At 36.5% G+C, this 17226-nt stretch overlaps 2 protein-coding genes across 5 annotated transcripts; one reads left to right on the forward strand and one right to left on the reverse strand.

The window, feature by feature from the left end:
• Positions 1 to 9089: 9089 nt before the first annotated feature.
• On the forward strand, positions 9090 to 14272 carry LOC104601887 (sulfite exporter TauE/SafE family protein 3-like). Of its 3 annotated transcripts, none has more exons than XM_010265394.3 (12): positions 9090 to 9501; positions 9649 to 9808; positions 10048 to 10248; positions 10610 to 10674; positions 10775 to 10814; positions 11497 to 11558; positions 11650 to 11736; positions 11829 to 11879; positions 12262 to 12483; positions 13415 to 13508; positions 13792 to 13932; positions 14022 to 14272. In XM_010265394.3, the coding sequence occupies exons 1-12, from the start codon at positions 9280 to 9282 to the stop codon at positions 14096 to 14098; spliced, it is 1422 nt and encodes a 473-aa protein (XP_010263696.1). In that variant the 5' UTR covers positions 9090 to 9279; the 3' UTR covers positions 14099 to 14272. The 3 variants fall into 3 exon arrangements, with proteins under 3 accessions (XP_010263696.1, XP_088749191.1, XP_088749187.1); XM_088893061.1 differs by having other exon boundaries at positions 9143 to 9501; positions 10066 to 10248; XM_088893065.1 differs by lacking the exon at positions 13792 to 13932.
• LOC104601888 (Mitochondrial transcription termination factor family protein) lies at positions 12982 to 16685 on the reverse strand. Of its 2 annotated transcripts, none has more exons than XM_010265396.3 (2): positions 15728 to 16685; positions 12982 to 13121 (listed from the first exon to the last, which is right to left on the reverse strand). In XM_010265396.3, exon 1 carries the CDS (start codon positions 16577 to 16579, stop codon positions 15734 to 15736), a length of 846 nt encoding a protein of 281 aa, XP_010263698.1. In that variant the 5' UTR covers positions 16580 to 16685; the 3' UTR covers positions 12982 to 13121; positions 15728 to 15733. The 2 variants fall into 2 exon arrangements, with proteins under 2 accessions (XP_010263698.1, XP_010263697.1); XM_010265395.3 differs by having other exon boundaries at positions 13008 to 13147.
• Between the last annotated feature and the right edge of the window lie 541 nt (positions 16686 to 17226).

Consider the following 17226-nt stretch of genomic DNA (forward strand, 5'->3'; position numbering starts at 1 on the left):
CAAGCTTAGCTCGAGAAAAATGTTTTATAAAACTAAAAAAAATTATATATAAAAATATTTTTTATTTGATATTTAAAAAATTAAGAATTATAATAATTAGTTATTATTATATATAACAATAAAATATTATATATATAATAATTTTATTATATATATTTATTATTATTATTATTATTATTATTATTATTATTATTATTAATGTATGTAGCTATTCGAGCTTCTTGCGAGCCTCACAAGCCGAACTTTATTAAGCTCGAGCTCAACTTGAAACTCGATTGAAATTGAACCGAACCGAGCTTGAATAACTCGTGAAGAACTCGACTCATGGGCACCCCTACTAACTAGTGATTCTGTTATTAGAGTTAATGATGTCCTACTGCTTTTTTGAAAAGAAGAGCCTCTTTGGTCTGGCTTCTTGAGTAGGAAAAATGAGCCAAATGGGCTAATAAATGACCTCAACGAGAACAAAAAAATGCATTTATAGTCAGGGCTTCTATGGACCAAATAAGAAGAACACCTCAATTATCTATTTGTTTAATTATTTATTTTGTTTCGAGCTGAAAATGGGCAAAATTATACCTTGGGAGGCATCAATGAGCATTAGTGAGAAGAAAAATATAATGAATGTCAATGAGCCAGATTGTAGAAGGGCAGCAGGTCTATTAAGCTAGCCAAACCGGTTCAACTGGTTTCTTGAAGCGTCATGTCAAAAACTTTATAAGGTGGGCGACCAACAATAGAGAATTCGAGGGGGGAAACCCTTGGGGGCATTTTTATTTTTTTAGATTTTGAGAGGGGGAAAGTTGCCCATTAATCAAAAAATTCATATTCTTTTTTTAAATTTGTGCGGGGATCAGAGAAAATTTATTTTCCCAGGTAAGTGATACCTATTTCAAAGGTAGATAAATAACTTTTCCATTTGGGAGAAAATTACCAACACTTGGATGGAACAAAAATAGCCCTTATAATAATAAATATTTATGATTAAAATGGTCATTTTCTTATTTACTAGGCTTAACAACCATTTTCCAACAAGATTAGGACAACTATGACGCCCCTTCTATAAGTAGGTGAAACATCCCTTAGAACCACATGATATATGATTCAAAGAAGATCAAAAGGTTTCATTGATTTTGAATTTTATAGAATAAAGATAAATTCTCAATCTTAATCTAACACAAATTCTATCTTAAATTCTCATGCCCTCCTCCCCCCATCCTTATCTTGTTGCAGCTTAATCACATCTTAACCACCCAATTTAAAGGATCCGTTAGCAATAAGAACTTTGAGTGAACAATTATTGTTAACTAGTCAGGTCAGTCAGTCAACTATGATTAGTAGAGATTTCAGCGGGGTCATAGCAAATTAATATTTCATCAACAAATGTACAAAACACAGGCACCTGAAGATGATGTAAGCTCTCCATAGAGGATCATGAATTCACAGCTGCCACCCCAATCAATTACAGGAGAAGACTTCTACACGGATTAAATGGTGAACTCATCAGTCATCACCTTTGTTTTTAAGGACACGAGAAGTTTCCTTATGGGTTTTACCCAATGTTTTCAAACCGCCCTTGACCTGGACGGCTCCAGGGATTATTCAGACAACTGATTCTATTTTACCCTAAATTTGGTCTCTAATAAAAAACCGTTAAATTAATCAATAACTCATTGATTCAGGCGGTCCAACTGTCAATTCGTTCAACAGTTTTTAATCGCTTTTATTTTAATTATTTTTTATTCTTTTAATTCTTTTGTCAGAACAGGCCATTCATTCTAACTAGATAGTTAAATCGTCAATCCGGAAACTGATAGTCAGAACGGTTCCAATTCCGATTCCAGATTGTTTTATAAAAGATTGATTCTACCATTATTTTTATCCAAGCTCAACTCAATCAAAACAATACTTAAATCTTTTGAATCCTGTTTCTCTATTTCACTCTACAGAGAGACATATCTTCTGTTAGAGGTCACTATGTCTTCTTAGCCTTACCAACTGGTGCAGCAATTGATCGATTTCTGTAAAAAAGAATATGTAGTAAGGAATCGGTCTAATCTTAATTTGAAGGGTTTCATATACAGGGTAATTCCTTTTTTAAGACAATCTTCACTTTACCCCAAACAAAACCTGAGGTGTGTCCGGTCCATAATTTTGCCACCTGTTGAACATTTTAAGAATCAAACCACCATCAACGGATGAGACGAAAACAACTCATGTCCTCAAAGCTGACAATGGCGGATGGGCACTTTGCTTACAATTAATCTCAGGCATGCAGATGCAATAATAGGATTCAATTACTGCCATGTATAAGATGGTGGTTCTGATGATAGTAAAAAAATGAGAATTATCAGTTTTGGTAAAATGAATAAAAATTTGTAATTACATATACAAATGTAATGCAGCAAAGTCTCCCAAAAAATAACAGCAACAATAATAAATTCAAGAGTTCAACTTCAAAAGTGTTTTTTCAAGTCAATATCTTGAAACATCCTCATTTTGTTTCTCGTTAATTTGGTACAATATAACATCAAGAGGAAATGACTAAGCAAACTTGTTGATGTTATGTACCTTTATTATCAGAAAAAGACTAACTGATTTTCATTATCTGCTAAAAAACAATGAAAAGAAAAATAAAGGCTATTCCGTTTTCAATACATGTCCCGATGTTGAAAGTTGAAATTGGCCATGAATATCAGAACTCTTGACAAGCTTGATTTTTTCATGTTTTGGTGTTAAAAAAAGCAAGGTTTTTTAAACTGACCCGAAGAACAAACCGGTCAGGGGTTTGGTTTTCGGGTTGAAAGGTCCGATCATTCGAACCGAATGGTCTGTTTATTTTGACAAAAAATTTAAAAAATTAAAAAATGATTAAAATTGTTCAAATGATTAATCACCTGGGTCAATGACTTTCTGAACAAAATTAACGATTTTTGACAAAAATCTGGTTTTGGGTCACCTGACTGGTTCCAGGTTTTCCGGTTCAATCGTCCAATCCGATTCGATTTTGAAAACCATGAAAAAAAGTGATATTGCAAATGTGATTTCATATTAAATTAAATGCTGGAGAACTTACCCTCAATCAGATTGCGTATGAAGAGCAACTCCTTTATGTAATCCTCTCTATTTTTCTTCCATTTGCAAATCAAATTGTGGGTGTGAAATATTGCTAGTTCTATGCAGTTACAAGTTGATGAGGATGGAGGTTTTGAGAATTTTAGAAAGACATGGCCCACTCGTACACCTACTCAGGAACCAAATAAAGTTGCTATTGATTTAGACTAAACATATCATATTAATTTGTGTACAACATTTTAGTTTATTTGTCAATGTTAGATTGTTATTTGCTAACGTCACGGGCCACGGCCGGCCTCATGGCTACCGCAGGCCCTGCAGCCATGGGCGCATGGTATCCGCATTTTCAACTCGTTGCCGCTCGTGTCCACCCTAACCCTAACAAGGTAGTAAGTATGATTTTCAAAATCGGATTGGACTGGATAGTTGGATTAGAAAAATCGGGAATCGGTCAGGTGACTGGTTGATCGGTTCCTAGTTTTACCCTAAAACCATTATTTTGTCCAAAATCGTTGATTCGAGTGTTTGAATCGTTCAACAGTTTAATCATTCTTTTTTTATCAGAATGGGCCAGTCGTTCGATTCAAACGGTTCTCCTGACCAGTTCATTGTCCAATTTGATTTTAAAAACCTTGGTAGTAAGTGCGAGGACTTTCACACAGTGGCTTCTCTTAAAAAGTTATAGGGCTATGTTTGGTGGAGAAAGCGAAGTTAGTTTTGATAGTTTCTTTGAAGCAGTTTTGTCAATGCTAAAGCCCTCACTAGTCCCAAACAGGCCATTTCTAGAAAAGCCAATCCCAATTAGTAGAAGCCGGATTTTATAAATAATATAATACTTGGGTGTGTGTATTTTGCTATTGTTACGATCCCAAGTAAGATGTAAAGTAAATTCCGTCTACTTCGAGGAAGACAGGAGACCTTCGATAAAAACCAAATGGTTTAAGGTCAAATTCTTCAATTTATTTCTCTCAAAGAAACAATTCAAGTATATATAGACTCCAACTCTCAGACAACTACCCATAACCCGTTACACTCATACCATACACTCACTACTAACTGATCCATAAATAAGAAACAAACTAATAACGACTTTCACAAATAGGCCCATGTGGCTCTCTACTTCATGCATGGCCCAACACCTAATCGAATATATTAAAAACCCATTAAGTGGGCTCACCAATAGACCCATTTGTTAGGCCGAGGCACTTAACATCTACAATGAGAGGCTTTGAGGTGTGTGATGAGTGCACTTTCCTCAACTTCTACATCTATACTTGGCCCTATTTGCGTAAATGCAAAATAAGTATTTTCTAGAAAAGACTATTTTAGTCATATAAATCTATTATTATAAGGGGTATTTTTGTCCCATTCATGTGTTGACGATTTTCCACAAGGTGAGAAAGTTATTTACCAATCTAGGAGATGGGTATAAACTTTTCATAATCCTTATATAAATCTAAAAAAAGAATATGTAATTCTTGGTCAATAAAAACCAAAATCCCATTAACCAATTCCCCATCTCAAAATCCAAAAAAAGAACGCTCCCTCAAAGAGGAATGCTAACTAGAATGCATACTGGCGTTGTATGTTAGAATTCTCTCCTGTTTCAGTACTGTGTGGTAAGTTTGCCGGTTGGCTTGTTTAGTCAAGTGTTTCCTCGTATCGGCCAATGAGATGATCCCACGTCAAGGGTGGTTGATGTTATCTTAACTGGAAAAATCAACCGTTGACAAAAAAGAGATTCTTTTCGTACGTCAAGGTCAGATTGGACTCTAACAGTCCAACTTAGACAGTTAGACGACACTCTATTTGGTGCTGTCAATGGGTCGGGTCGGGTCAAGATCCGATTCAAATCGTAAATGTGTAAAACCAGCTCCCAAGCAAACCTTATATATAATTATCGTTGTAACTTTTTGTATATATGTGTATGTAATTATATAATTATATACAAGGTTCAAAGTATTGATACGATACGAGTTTCGGCCATATCATATCGGTACATAGAAATGGCCGAAACACTTATTTGTTTTTAGTTTTTTTTTTTTTAACTTTGGTTTTTTGGAAAGATTATAGGCTGTTTTTTATTATTAAAAAAATGGGGGTCCGAAACACCTGGAAACAGGCGTTTCAGACCATATCATTTGTAAAAGATAGATACGAAATGCCCGATACGGGGCATATCGTATCGATACTTTGAACCATGATTATATAATGGTTAATAATGATAAATCAATCCCAACCCTAATATAATTAAGCTTTATTTTGCTCGTACCGTGGTTGATGAAAGTGTCCCAAGTCCTAATCCCTAAATCCTAAAATTAATGCAGACCTACCCTAATATAATTGACCAATATTTTCTGATATAATTTGAACACATAATGCAGACCTAGACCAATATAATTGGGCCGGTTCAGTTCGGATTTGTCAGATATATCAAACCCACTGACAGCACTAAGTCTATTTCTTAATTCTTGTTATCAGTTAAATTTCCCTTTGATGTTGTATCATCTCATTGGTTGGGAATTGGAAACTCTCTTACAGACGCATATAGGACTGCAAATAAATCGGATGGGATTGGATAGAGGATATATCCATCCAATTTGATAAGAAATCTGACTGATCCGAATCTGATAAGAATATGTCAAATTTTTAAAAGTATAATTCAAATTTGAATATATTATTGGATATCTGATTTGAATAAAATTGTAATAAAAAAACTTGATGATATAATATAAATAATTAATTATGATACATAATATATAATTACATTAATAATATATAAAATATAATATTTCATAACTAATTAATCGAATTGGGTCATGACGGATCGGATCGAGGTATATCCAAATTCAAAATGAAAGAAATGGGTACAGTTATCTAAGCCAGCTTCATTCATAAAAAATGAAACCTAATATGAGGTTAATCCAGCTACAGTAGCTTTCAGATAATTAATGCTGTCAATGAATGAATTGGCTCTGATCCGATAAGACTTGATTATAATATATAATTGTAAATTTAAAACAAAAAAAATTCAATTAAAAATATAAATTAATCATAAAAACATGTCATAATTAACATTTTTAACTTCCTTAAAATGTTGATGGGAATTACACTTGTAAAATGTTAACCAATGAAAATTAAATAAAATATAAGATAATTAATTGAAATCTTGATATGATATGCAATAAAAAGGATGAATGAATTATAGTTAAATTCTTTAAAATTTTAATATATATTTTTTAATTTTACTGTTCTCTCATTTTATTCCCTAAACTGATTTTTGTTTTCAATGTAAAACTCTACTTTCGATCTGTATTTATTGACACTTAGATAGTGTAGTTTTACATTGAAAATCGATGTAAAATCTATTCGCGGTGATATAAATATTTACATCGATAATTAAACTTTTCAAAATTATAATGTTTCATTCATTTAAACTCCATCAATAAATATTTACATAAAAAACAAATACAATTTTAATTTTCACTTGGCAAACAGAAAATGCTAATATGTAAAAAATACTGTTAATTTTATGTTAATAGAATGAATTGTAACCACTAACCACACAACCTTCTTGTATTGGTATCCGTGCCACTTTATGAGGTCTTCCCATATTCTGATTCTTACAGTTTAATATAATATTTTTTATTTAAAAGAAAAACACTTTTTTTTTCTCATACACGAGCACAAAACGTGTCATTGCAGTAGTTAAAATAAGGGTAGATGGTAACTCTCATTAGTCGGTTGTTTCAAAATTCTGAATGTCGTGGTTTAATTGAATGATTATAAATTTATAATAAAAAAGCAGTTTTATTCCATTTTTTAGTTATTACGTAGATATAAATATAGTAGCTCACATTGTCTGTACCCACCAATAGTAATTGAAAACATCATTGGTCCCATTCACCATTTAAAATTGACGGAGTTTAGATTTAACGTTATCATTTAGGCGCCCAACCCACCTCCATTCCATTCTTTTTATTTTAATTTCTCTCCTCCGCTCTATCTCACTTCTCTCTCACCGAACATGCTACAACCACCAGTTATGCCTTTATTCTATTGATGTTCAGTTTCACCGTGAAAAATCTTCTCATCTGAAATGACAATAGATTTCTCCACCAGTGAATAATCTTCAGCTCGAGATAGTTGAAATGATAATGGAATTGGTGGAGTTCTCAATTCCCCAAGTTCAATAATCTACTACTGTATGTATGAAATTGGGGCTCCTCATTCTCATCGACCCTCAATACCCAGAACTCAGATACAAGTTTCTCTTTTCACTTGAAAGTAAAAGAATAAAATATCACTTCTAGTAAGAAAGAAAAGTGAAAAATCATTTCTTCACGAGGAGAAACATTAACAGAGCGTATATGTTAGAATCCGATAATAGTTCTTGCCTTCTTGGTACAACAATAGAGAACTATTATGTAAGATGAAAGCTAATAAGATGATTTATTAAACGGCAACAGGATGAGGAGCCATTAACTCTTTCAAAGGTACATAGTTTTTTCATACATTTCAATTATGTAGAGACACTGCACGCCATTGCAATAATCAGAGAGCACCTGGAAATCGGAATTTGGAAGAGTAAGAGAGAAATATGGCACTCAATTGCTTTCACTTGTTTCATTCTTTTGTTTGGTTATATAATTTATTTCCTTTACCATGTGATAGATAGATCGGAATATCTAAAACCAATTGTTATTATGCAGCACAATCTGGATACTCCTAGCTGGCTGAGAGCTGGTTCCTAGCAGTAATGGACGGCACCTGAGAGGAAGAAGAAGGTGAAGGGTTCCCTGGGAGCTCTCTCGGAGGGAACACTCCGATGGCTAAGTTAGAACTCTGGGGAAGACTTAAAGAAGACACATAGAGTTAAGAGTGCTGAAAGTGCTAGCTTCAATACCTTCGCTTCGTGAGGGTTGGGGTCCTTTTATATCGGAGCTCGGTCACATCAGGTGTAACCGCCACTGCCCTAGCCGTTATCGCCAGGGCAGAGGTGGCAGGTGCAGGCTGCTGCTACAGGCTACTACTACAAGGTACGGACTTCGACAAGCATGCCATGCTTTTCAGAGACGACAAGCAGAACGCCGCCTGGCAAGGGATCCGAGCACTGCCACCGAATCCGGTAGGTACGGATGTCAAGCAAGCACGGATGTCAGGCAGATCTCCTTGCAGTCTGCCGAGCTACCGTACACCGAACTACCTAGGGCAGATTTGTCTTGCATCGAAGTGTCGAGGTACACCGAAGTGCCCGCATTGGAACCGAGCCTTAAGCAAGTTCGAACAGGAATCTCGACGGTGCTGCCTCGAGGTGTTTCTCCCTCGGGACACTTAGCCAAAAGCCGGGGTGCTCCCTTCTTAGGAAGGGAGAGCTCAGGACCCAAGAGGAGTTCGGGCCCTGAGAGGGGTTCGGGATCTCCCACACTTGGTGGGAGTCAAGGTTGGTCGGGCGCTAGTCCCCGGTGAGTTGTTTAATCCGCTGAGCGGCCAATGCTAAACTCGGCGGGTCCCTCCCATCGAATCATGATTATGCTGTTAGGCTAAGCTGTTTGTCGAGCTAGGTCACGCACACGTGTCCCTGTGCTACGAGATCGGGCCAAATCACCCTCCATCAATTTTCTTTGAGATCTATTAAATTTAGAAGAACCACTCTCGGTTGATTTTTGTGATATCAACGACTAGAGCTGAATGTTGGTGGTTGTAGAATGTTCGGTTGAAGAGAGAGAAGTGGGAATGTGGGATACAACGCAAGATAAGAAAGAAAATAAAAAGAATAAAGTGGGTTAGGCACCTAAATGGAAACAAAAATAAACTTTGAGTCCGAGTGACGTTAAGTTTGAACTATTAAATGAGACCAATTATGTGTTTGATTGCTATTAGAGGGGACAGAAAATTTTGTGTAAATCAAAAATGGTATAAAATTTTACAGAAATTTCTCTGTATAATCAAGAATGGTATAAAACTTTATACTAATTTTATTTTATCCGTATTTGGAAGGAGAGTATAATCATGATCCACGTAAAAGTCCATTCCATTTTAATTTTATGTATGTTTTGGAGTGGAGTTTAAAGTATTTACATCAATCCGCAGGCAAGTAACGCGAATTCCAGGACGAAGGAGTGGAGTCAGTCGGTCAGTCAGAAGAAGAAGAAGAAAAAAAAAAAAGGATCATACGCGCGCGCGCCCACGCACTGCGTCTAGATGGCTCCAGTTGTTTTGAAACAGAGAGCTGTAGAAGCAACAGCATGGGTGGTGGTTTTGGGTATCATAATGGTGAGTCGGGTGGGTGGTGCAGAGAGGCTCTCCAGACATGTTTGTGGAGAAGTTTCGGCTGAGGAAGAGACGGGAGAAGAAGGTTTTATGGTCAGGCTCGTTAATTTCCTGTGGCAGAGCGGGAAATCTATTTATCACCATGTTTGGCCGGTGCTCTCTCTCTCTCTCTCCATTGTTCTTTTCGCTTCATCATTTTCTCCCTAATACAAAGACAGATTACCACCAGTTCATTAAATACAAAGATCTTCCTCCTTGCTAATTATTTTTTATTAATGCTCTTGGGGATGTCTGTAACAGGAGATGGAGTTTGGATGGAGATTGGTACTGGGATCAATAATCGGATTCTTTGGGGCAGCAGTGGGCAGCGTTGGAGGAGTCGGTGGTGGTGGAATTTTCGTGCCAATGCTCACCTTGATCATCGGCTTCGACCCCAAATCCTCCACTGCCATTTCTAAATGTTCGCATTAACCACTTTATTTATTAGTCACTTATTCATTATTTAATAAGTTTTTTTTTTAGGTATTTACCAATTGATACGTTCTGCAAATATTTATAAGCTACTACACTGTTTAACTTTAATGAAGTTTCGAGGCAGATTTCTGGAGAGATTATGACATATCTGCTGCCTCAATTTTCAAAATTTTAACTGTTTCACTGTTTTTTTTTTTTTTTTAATTTTGATATTTATTTTGGCAGGTATGATCATGGGTGCAGCGGGGTCAACAGTGTATTACAATCTGAGACACCGGCACCCAACGCTGGAGTTGCCCATCATTGATTATGATCTAGCTCTGCTCTTTCAGCCCATGCTCATGTTAGGCATCAGCATTGGGGTTGCCTTCAATGTCATGTTTGCTGATTGGATGGTCACTGTTCTGCTTATCATCCTCTTTCTGGGTAAAATAACTTTTTACTAAAAGCATGATCTGATTCTAGTGGGAAGTCATGCTGTTTCTTGGGTTCTTGAGAGGTTTTTTAGGGGAAAAATTATGGGAATCAAGCCCCAATGAGTTGCATCATCTAACCTATCAATTAGGCCATTTTCTCTGTGTTGCAACCCTTAATTTCACTTGCTGAAAAGAATCTTAGCTTCCAATATATTAAGGTTGAAGGGGATAAAAAACAAAGAGAAGGTTCTTTTTTACCAAGGAACTAGTTTTAATCTGTTTAGTATTCAAGGCAATTATATGACTATACCATTTTTTTTCTAATCAGAAATTGATGCTCTGACTGACACGGTGTAAATTTATGGTGGTAGGTACATCGACTAAAGCATTATTCAAAGGCATAGAGACTTGGAAGAAAGAGACTATAATGAAGAAGGCAAGTTTCTTCACTTGCTATATGCCTATATATTGATTCCCTACAGCTATCTCCTTCTTGGACTTGATTAATTAATGGTTTTCTATTTACTTGACTTCAGGAGGCGGCCAAATTATTGGAGTCAGAATCTAAACCGACTGGTAAGTTGCCAAAGATCCCTCCAAGCAAAACTTGAAAAACTTCCTCATAAATATCAAAACATTCAACAGATGGATTTTCCTTGTTAAGTTGATAGAGGTGAGAGAAAAATGCCCAGGACATCCAAAGACGTTCCTGGGCTTTGAAGCATTCAGAAATCCAGAGTAGAGGAAAGAGGCAGCAGTGCATTCTTTCAGATGTTTTAACTTCCCTAGCCAAATTGAGAAATAAACCTCCCTTAGGATTATGATGCTATTAGAAATGGTACAAGGGTGGTGCTTTGTTTTCACTAAGTGAGAAAAAAGCAAAGGGAAATGCCCCACTATGCTTCAAGACACTCCTGGTCATGATTCAAACACAGACACACTAAGTAATTTAGATTATAGCACAGAAATAACAAATAAGAATAAACAAGACGCAACATCCTCCTCCCCTCAACCGTATTGGTCAGGCAGGCAGGATATGAAGAATGTGTATTCTCTGCATCTTATGAATTGCATGCATTTTAGGGATTTGGAAACTACTATTTAGCAAGTTTCCATTCTCCCAGAAAACAGATTTCCTGACCAAATCTCAAGCTGGCTATATGGCCAAACTATCTGATCTTAGAATTAGTTTTTATAAGGGCAAATAAGTACCAAGGATAATTAACTTAGTATCAGTAGCTTGTTCTTTGAATTTCAGATGGTCCTGGGCTGGAATACAAACCATTACCAAGTGGTCCAAATCCATTGCTAGATGATGAGGTAATTCTGCATATGCTAAGTTATTTGTACATTAACCAACTTCCGAATATTCTCAGACTTGCACCCATATATTCTTGTTATCAAAATCCAGGTTCCATTGATAGATAACATTTACTGGAAAGAATTAACGCTGCTTGTGCTTGTGTGGGTGGCCTTCCTTGCTGTACAGATAGTTAAGGTTAGTTGCCTAGTCAGTGATGCCATGCACTGTCCAATTTATAGTTTGGTTTTTGAATGCTTATCAACTTTCTTCTTTCTCAATGTCTGCAGACTTACGCCAAAACATGCTCTTTGGAGTACTGGCTTCTAAACTTGATACAGGTGAGATTTCCATAAGAATATAACCATTCACAAAATGAACACAACAAAAAAAAGTATGTACTTAAACATAAACAATAGCTAATATTTTCACTTGGCTGCCCAAGTTGATAAGCAATCTAAGTAGAGAATTACCTCCAGGAATTTTCTACTTGGGGTGGTCTTCTAGCTCTGGAATCTCTCTGGTCTCACATAGATGCTTCAGTATTCAGGTCATAAACCCATTCGCCTATTTTATGATTGTCTTCTCTTTTTTGAGGCACATGCTTTTGAGTTGCCTAAGGAAGACAATTTACCTATTTACTAATCAGACACTTCTTTGGATTAAGATCCCTTGATTTCCAAAAGCCAGTTTGTATTAACATAGTTGTCTCATGTTTTGAAGGTACCAATTGCTGCCTCTGTGTCACTATATGAAGCCATCTGCTTGTACAGAGGAAAGAGAGTAATTGCGTCCAAGGGTAAAGAATTAACAAACTGGAAAGTGCCCCTGCTTTTCCTTTACTGCTTCTGTGGGATAGTTGCTGGTATAGTTGGCGGATTACTTGGTCTTGGAGGAGGCTTCATCTTGGGACCCCTTTTTCTTGAATTGGAAGTTCCTCCTCAGGTATCCCAAGCATCAAATGCTGTTAAAGAATTTATCTCTCACTATAATTGATTATAATAAGATTTAAAACATGAGGCTTCCTAGGTTTAATGTACACTTTTTGGGGGGAGGGGGAACCTCATATCCAGACTCAGCATCAAATTATGCTTTCAGCTTCTAACAACAAACTGTTTTAACCACTTACACTTGCTCAATAAAAAATAAAAAAAAAGAAAGAAAGAAAGTTATTAATTAGCATAGTTGTTCTTTGGAAATTCTTAGATGAAATTAGATCCTTCTATCTTCCTTGCATATTTCTGTCCAGGAAACTGTTCATGCACATCTTTTACCAGTGGCAGCTGAAGTGGAAATTTAAATTGGGTCCATATGGTTTTCCTAATTATGCTCCTTCCATGTAGTAAACTTGAAGCAAATAATCTTTATCATGTCATATAAATGATCATACTTCTGGCCCTTATTACAAATGAAAATTAAGAAAACTAAGGGAAAATTATTCAAGTGGGAGTATGAAGTTGATCTTAATAGGGTAAGTATGTCCATGACAATTCAGAAGGTCCTTTTTGAAATGAATTATCTGGATCTCCTCTTAAGCCAGCCCTCCATATGTCAGCAAATGCCTTTGCTACTTGCTCTGAAGCCTGCAGCAACAGTAGACAGTTTTTACCTGAAAATAAATAGGAAAACCTATATTTTTTAAACCCAAATGAGGGAAAATATTTTTATAAAATATTATTTCCTGACAATAAAACTTTATTTATAGATAAAATCATTCAAAAGAAGCTGCTTCTATTTCATATTTAAAGCTGCAAAAGTATTATGAGTGGTTAGATAAGTCAGATTTGTAAAAGATTTTCATGTGATTAAAGATCTATTCTTCATGCTTTTAATATTGCTTCTTGGATTTCCTTTTTCACTTTTGCCCTTCTTGCAGGTAGCAAGTGCAACATCAACTTTTGTAATGGTTTTCTCATCCTCCATGTCAGTTGTACAGTATTACCTTCTCAAGCGTTTTCCGGTCCCATATGGTGAGTAGGATATATGGTGAATTTCCTCTTTAAAAGAATGGAAAGACATTAAATCCCTTTTACCTCAATAGAATAAAAAAAAGGAATTGACATTGAGTAAAGGAAAACCAACCTGAGTAGTTGTGCTTTGTTTCTCAGGTCAATATATATATAAAAAAAAAGGAAATGAAAGAAAGAAAGAAAAGAATCTACATGTAACTGGGCTATTATCCAATAATTATACAGGGTCTTGGAAGGATGGACTTGATATGGACCTAACAGGAAATTTTACTTTCTGCTGCAGCTTCCTATTTTGTTTTAGTTGCAACAATTGCTGCATTTACTGGTCAGCATGTGGTGAGAAAATTAATAACACTACTTGGCCGTGCATCCATAATCATCTTCATCCTAGCTATGACCATATTTGTAAGCGCGCTAAGTTTAGGTCAGTAGCACTCAACTTTGGTTCCAAAGGGATGTCTCGATCTCTTTGCTCATGAGAAAGGTCTTAACAGTTTACCTTTTACGCTGCAGGTGGCGTGGGCATAGCAAATATGCTTGAAATGCTGGAGCATAACGAATATATGGGGTTTGAAAGTCTGTGTCAATAGAAAAAAAAAAAGCTTGTATTTTTGAATGTTGTCTGGGTTCTCATTGTATAATAGCCATGTCTCTTCCCCAACCAACTAGTTGCCAGTTACCTGAAAGTACAAGCCCTTGTGTATTTGTGATACTATATATGTATCCTATTCCTAAAAAATGGCTGTTGAGACCTCATTGGCAGAGCTCCATTATGTCTACCGCCCCTCCCCTCTCAATTTTCCTTCTGTACAGGACTCGCCAATATTGGATAATCAACGAGTCACTTGGCAATTAAGTTAGTTCCATAATGGTGTAAGATGTTTCTCCTCTTCTTCCTAATAATGTGAAATAGCATGTGAGAGGAAGAAAGAATGCAGAAGTTCCTTAAAGCACTTCTGGAATACTGCTTCTTCCTTAGAAACAGAAAGAATGCAGACTCAGCATGTAGACATCCATGCATGCATACAAATAATATCAATTACATGGCAAAAAGGGAACTAGTATTGAATCCGAGGAGGTTTTTCATTTCCTTCTTTTTCCTTTTTTAACATGATCCAAGCAGAATTCCTTCTAAAGAAATGTTAAATCCAGGTACGCTTTTTCTTTCTTTCCTTTCTGAATGATCCAACCAAAGTTCCTTTTCATGTTAAAACTTAAAACCATGGAAGCTTTTCTCTTCCCCTAACCTTTCTTTTTTTTTTTATTTTCCTCTGGAATGATCTGAGCTAAGTTCCTTATGAAATGGACAAAGAAATTCTGGCCTCTTCAAACAATTTCTTTTCAAACCTCAAGCATCAAAAAGGAACGTTTGTCCCAGCTATCTGGGGTCTTGGGAGGGGTGGATTGGAACCTAATCTTTGGCATTTTTTGCATTTTTTACAGTGGCTGTTTGAGTTCACATTCTCACAATTGTCAGCTCGATATTTTACCATAACACCAAGCGTCAATTTAGAAACTCAATAAGGTTAAAACAATCGTTTGATCATACTGTTCTATTTAGCAAAATGCTATGTCAAAACAGCCTGTTATATGCCTGTTTTTTTCACTGGTTTTGTTTTTATAATTGGACACTTATTTATTTGTTCTTTTTATGGTAAAGCACTGTAATTTTAATGCTTTTCCCCAAATGTTTTATCCTTTCCCCAAATCTTTTTAGCTCTAATTTGCTCTTTCACCAACATACCAATCACAATCATTTTCCCTGCAAGTAGCTGCATAGCCTACATGGCAAAGTGTTCTGGTCCCTACAGAAGAGATGAACTTAGGGCATGAGAAATTTAGGCCCAATGAGAAAGCTCATCACTACGTGACTCGTTATTCCTCCATTCTAGCGAAAAAGCTAAAGAAAGCACTGGTGTCTGAAGTAGACACTACCAGTTCTAATTTAAAGCTGAATAAAATTCTCAGGCAATGTAAATACGCCCCAGAAATCAAAACTCTAAATTGATGTATTTTGAAAATCTTCATTTGTTCTGAAAATGAACCAAGAACACAGCATGTCATTTCCTTCAAATCGAAAAGCAGTGGAACCCGATAAACTCTATCTCATCCACAGTTCTACTTACAAGTTACAATATTAACAGAGACGCACACATAGAGCCTTTGTTACATGGAGAAAGAAAAAGCCCAAAGTCAAGGATTCATTAGTAATTCCATACCGAATTTCACTTCCACTTCGCATAAAATCTCTGGTCACTCCACAACAGCATCCTTTTCAATGGGACTTGAACATTTCTCTCCTTCAAATGCAAATGCCTCGGAACTATTCGGTTCTTCAGACTGAATGCGAAATATTGAGGAAACAGTTTCAATTCTTCAACGTCTCTCTTCATCTCCTTCACCAAGTATTCAACCTTCGGCCCCAGATTATTTTCAATGCTGTAACCGAAGATTGCAGGCAGTCTGACACAAACCTTAGCAGATTCCTCATCTGAAAACCCTAAGCTCTTCAAAAATCTGAGCTTTGGAATGAGCCTCTCGACGCGGGTGTTGAGCAGATGAGCATTGAGGGTAGTCGGTAAATTGAGATTCTCCAATCCCAATCCCCTGAGAAAGAGAAGCGTGGGTCTCAGACAAAATTCGACGTCAGAAAAGAGAATCCCGGGGCACCGAAGAATCAAACCACAAGAATCGTCGGGAGACGCTGTTAGTTCGTCAGTCAAGAAGTCGAAAACGGGTGCTATGTCAGTGGGGTCGATGCCGGAGGAGAAGAGTCTGGGGCAGATGGAGGACAGTCGGCGGAAATCCGCCTCCGAAAATCCATTGGATTTGAGGAAATTTAAGAGGGACAGGATTCGGTCTATGAATTCTTGGGAAGGGGGTCTGTTGTTGTTTGAGACGATTCCTAGGGTTTTGAGGTATCGGATATTCTCGCGGTGAGAAGTACGGAATCGAAGGAGGAGCGGAGGGTGTGGATGAGTAGAAGAGCAGAAACGGCGGAGGTTAGGGGTTGTGTGGTTGGGTGAGATGATGGAGCAGACCGTTGGGATGTGGAGGGAGTTAAGAAGCATTTCCTTCCTCTTTGTTTTGTTGGCGGGAAAAGGTAACTAGCTCAGTAGCTCGCATTGGAGCTGAGAGCCTGAGATTTTTATAGGTTTTGGATGGGATATTTGATGCTGCAACTGGTCCACTAAAAAAAACTGCTCGAGTAGGATAATGCAGAGCGTCTCACAGGCACATCCCACCGTGCATTGAGAATATTTCCCATAAATAATAATACATAAATAGGGAAATGTTTTCAATGCACATTATAAACCCAGTTTTTGTTTCATTCCTTGTATATTCCTTTTAAACCTTGAAACTTAGAAATACAATTAGATCAAATTGAGATTTTACAAAGCCAAAAAATATTCTTTTGACATTCATCATATCATTAGGATACAATCAATTAGTGAATCTCATTGTAAGTCTACAACGATCAATCTTGAAAGAGCTAAAATTCCATTATGACAATCCTGATTTAAAAAATCTAGATTAACCATTTTCCTTTTATATCAAAACCATCTACTTGACTCCTCACCTTAATTCGTGCATATCCGTCAAATTTCATTCCAAAACTCCCTCGTTTGACCCACCATCAAGTTTAGATCCTATTTCAACAACTATCCGCCAAATTTCATTCCAAAACTCCCTCAATTTGACCCACCATCAAGCTTAG

Source organism: Nelumbo nucifera, chromosome 1, assembly GCF_055504915.1.
Source record: "Nelumbo nucifera cultivar China Antique chromosome 1, China Antique-T2T, whole genome shotgun sequence".
NCBI lineage: Eukaryota > Viridiplantae > Streptophyta > Magnoliopsida > Proteales > Nelumbonaceae > Nelumbo > Nelumbo nucifera.

Coding starts and splice junctions, on each gene's coding strand:
- LOC104601887 (XM_010265394.3), top strand. CDS start 9,280: ATGGCTCCAGTTGTTTTGAAACAGAGAGCTGTAGAAGCAACAGCATGG. Junction 10,249..10,609: donor GCTTATCATCCTCTTTCTGG/GTAAAATAACTT, acceptor TTATGGTGGTAG/GTACATCGACTAAAGCATTA. Junction 11,880..12,261: donor GGCTTCTAAACTTGATACAG/GTGAGATTTCCA, acceptor CATGTTTTGAAG/GTACCAATTGCTGCCTCTGT.
- LOC104601888 (XM_010265396.3), bottom strand. CDS start 16,579: ATGCTTCTTAACTCCCTCCACATCCCAACGGTCTGCTCCATCATCTCA.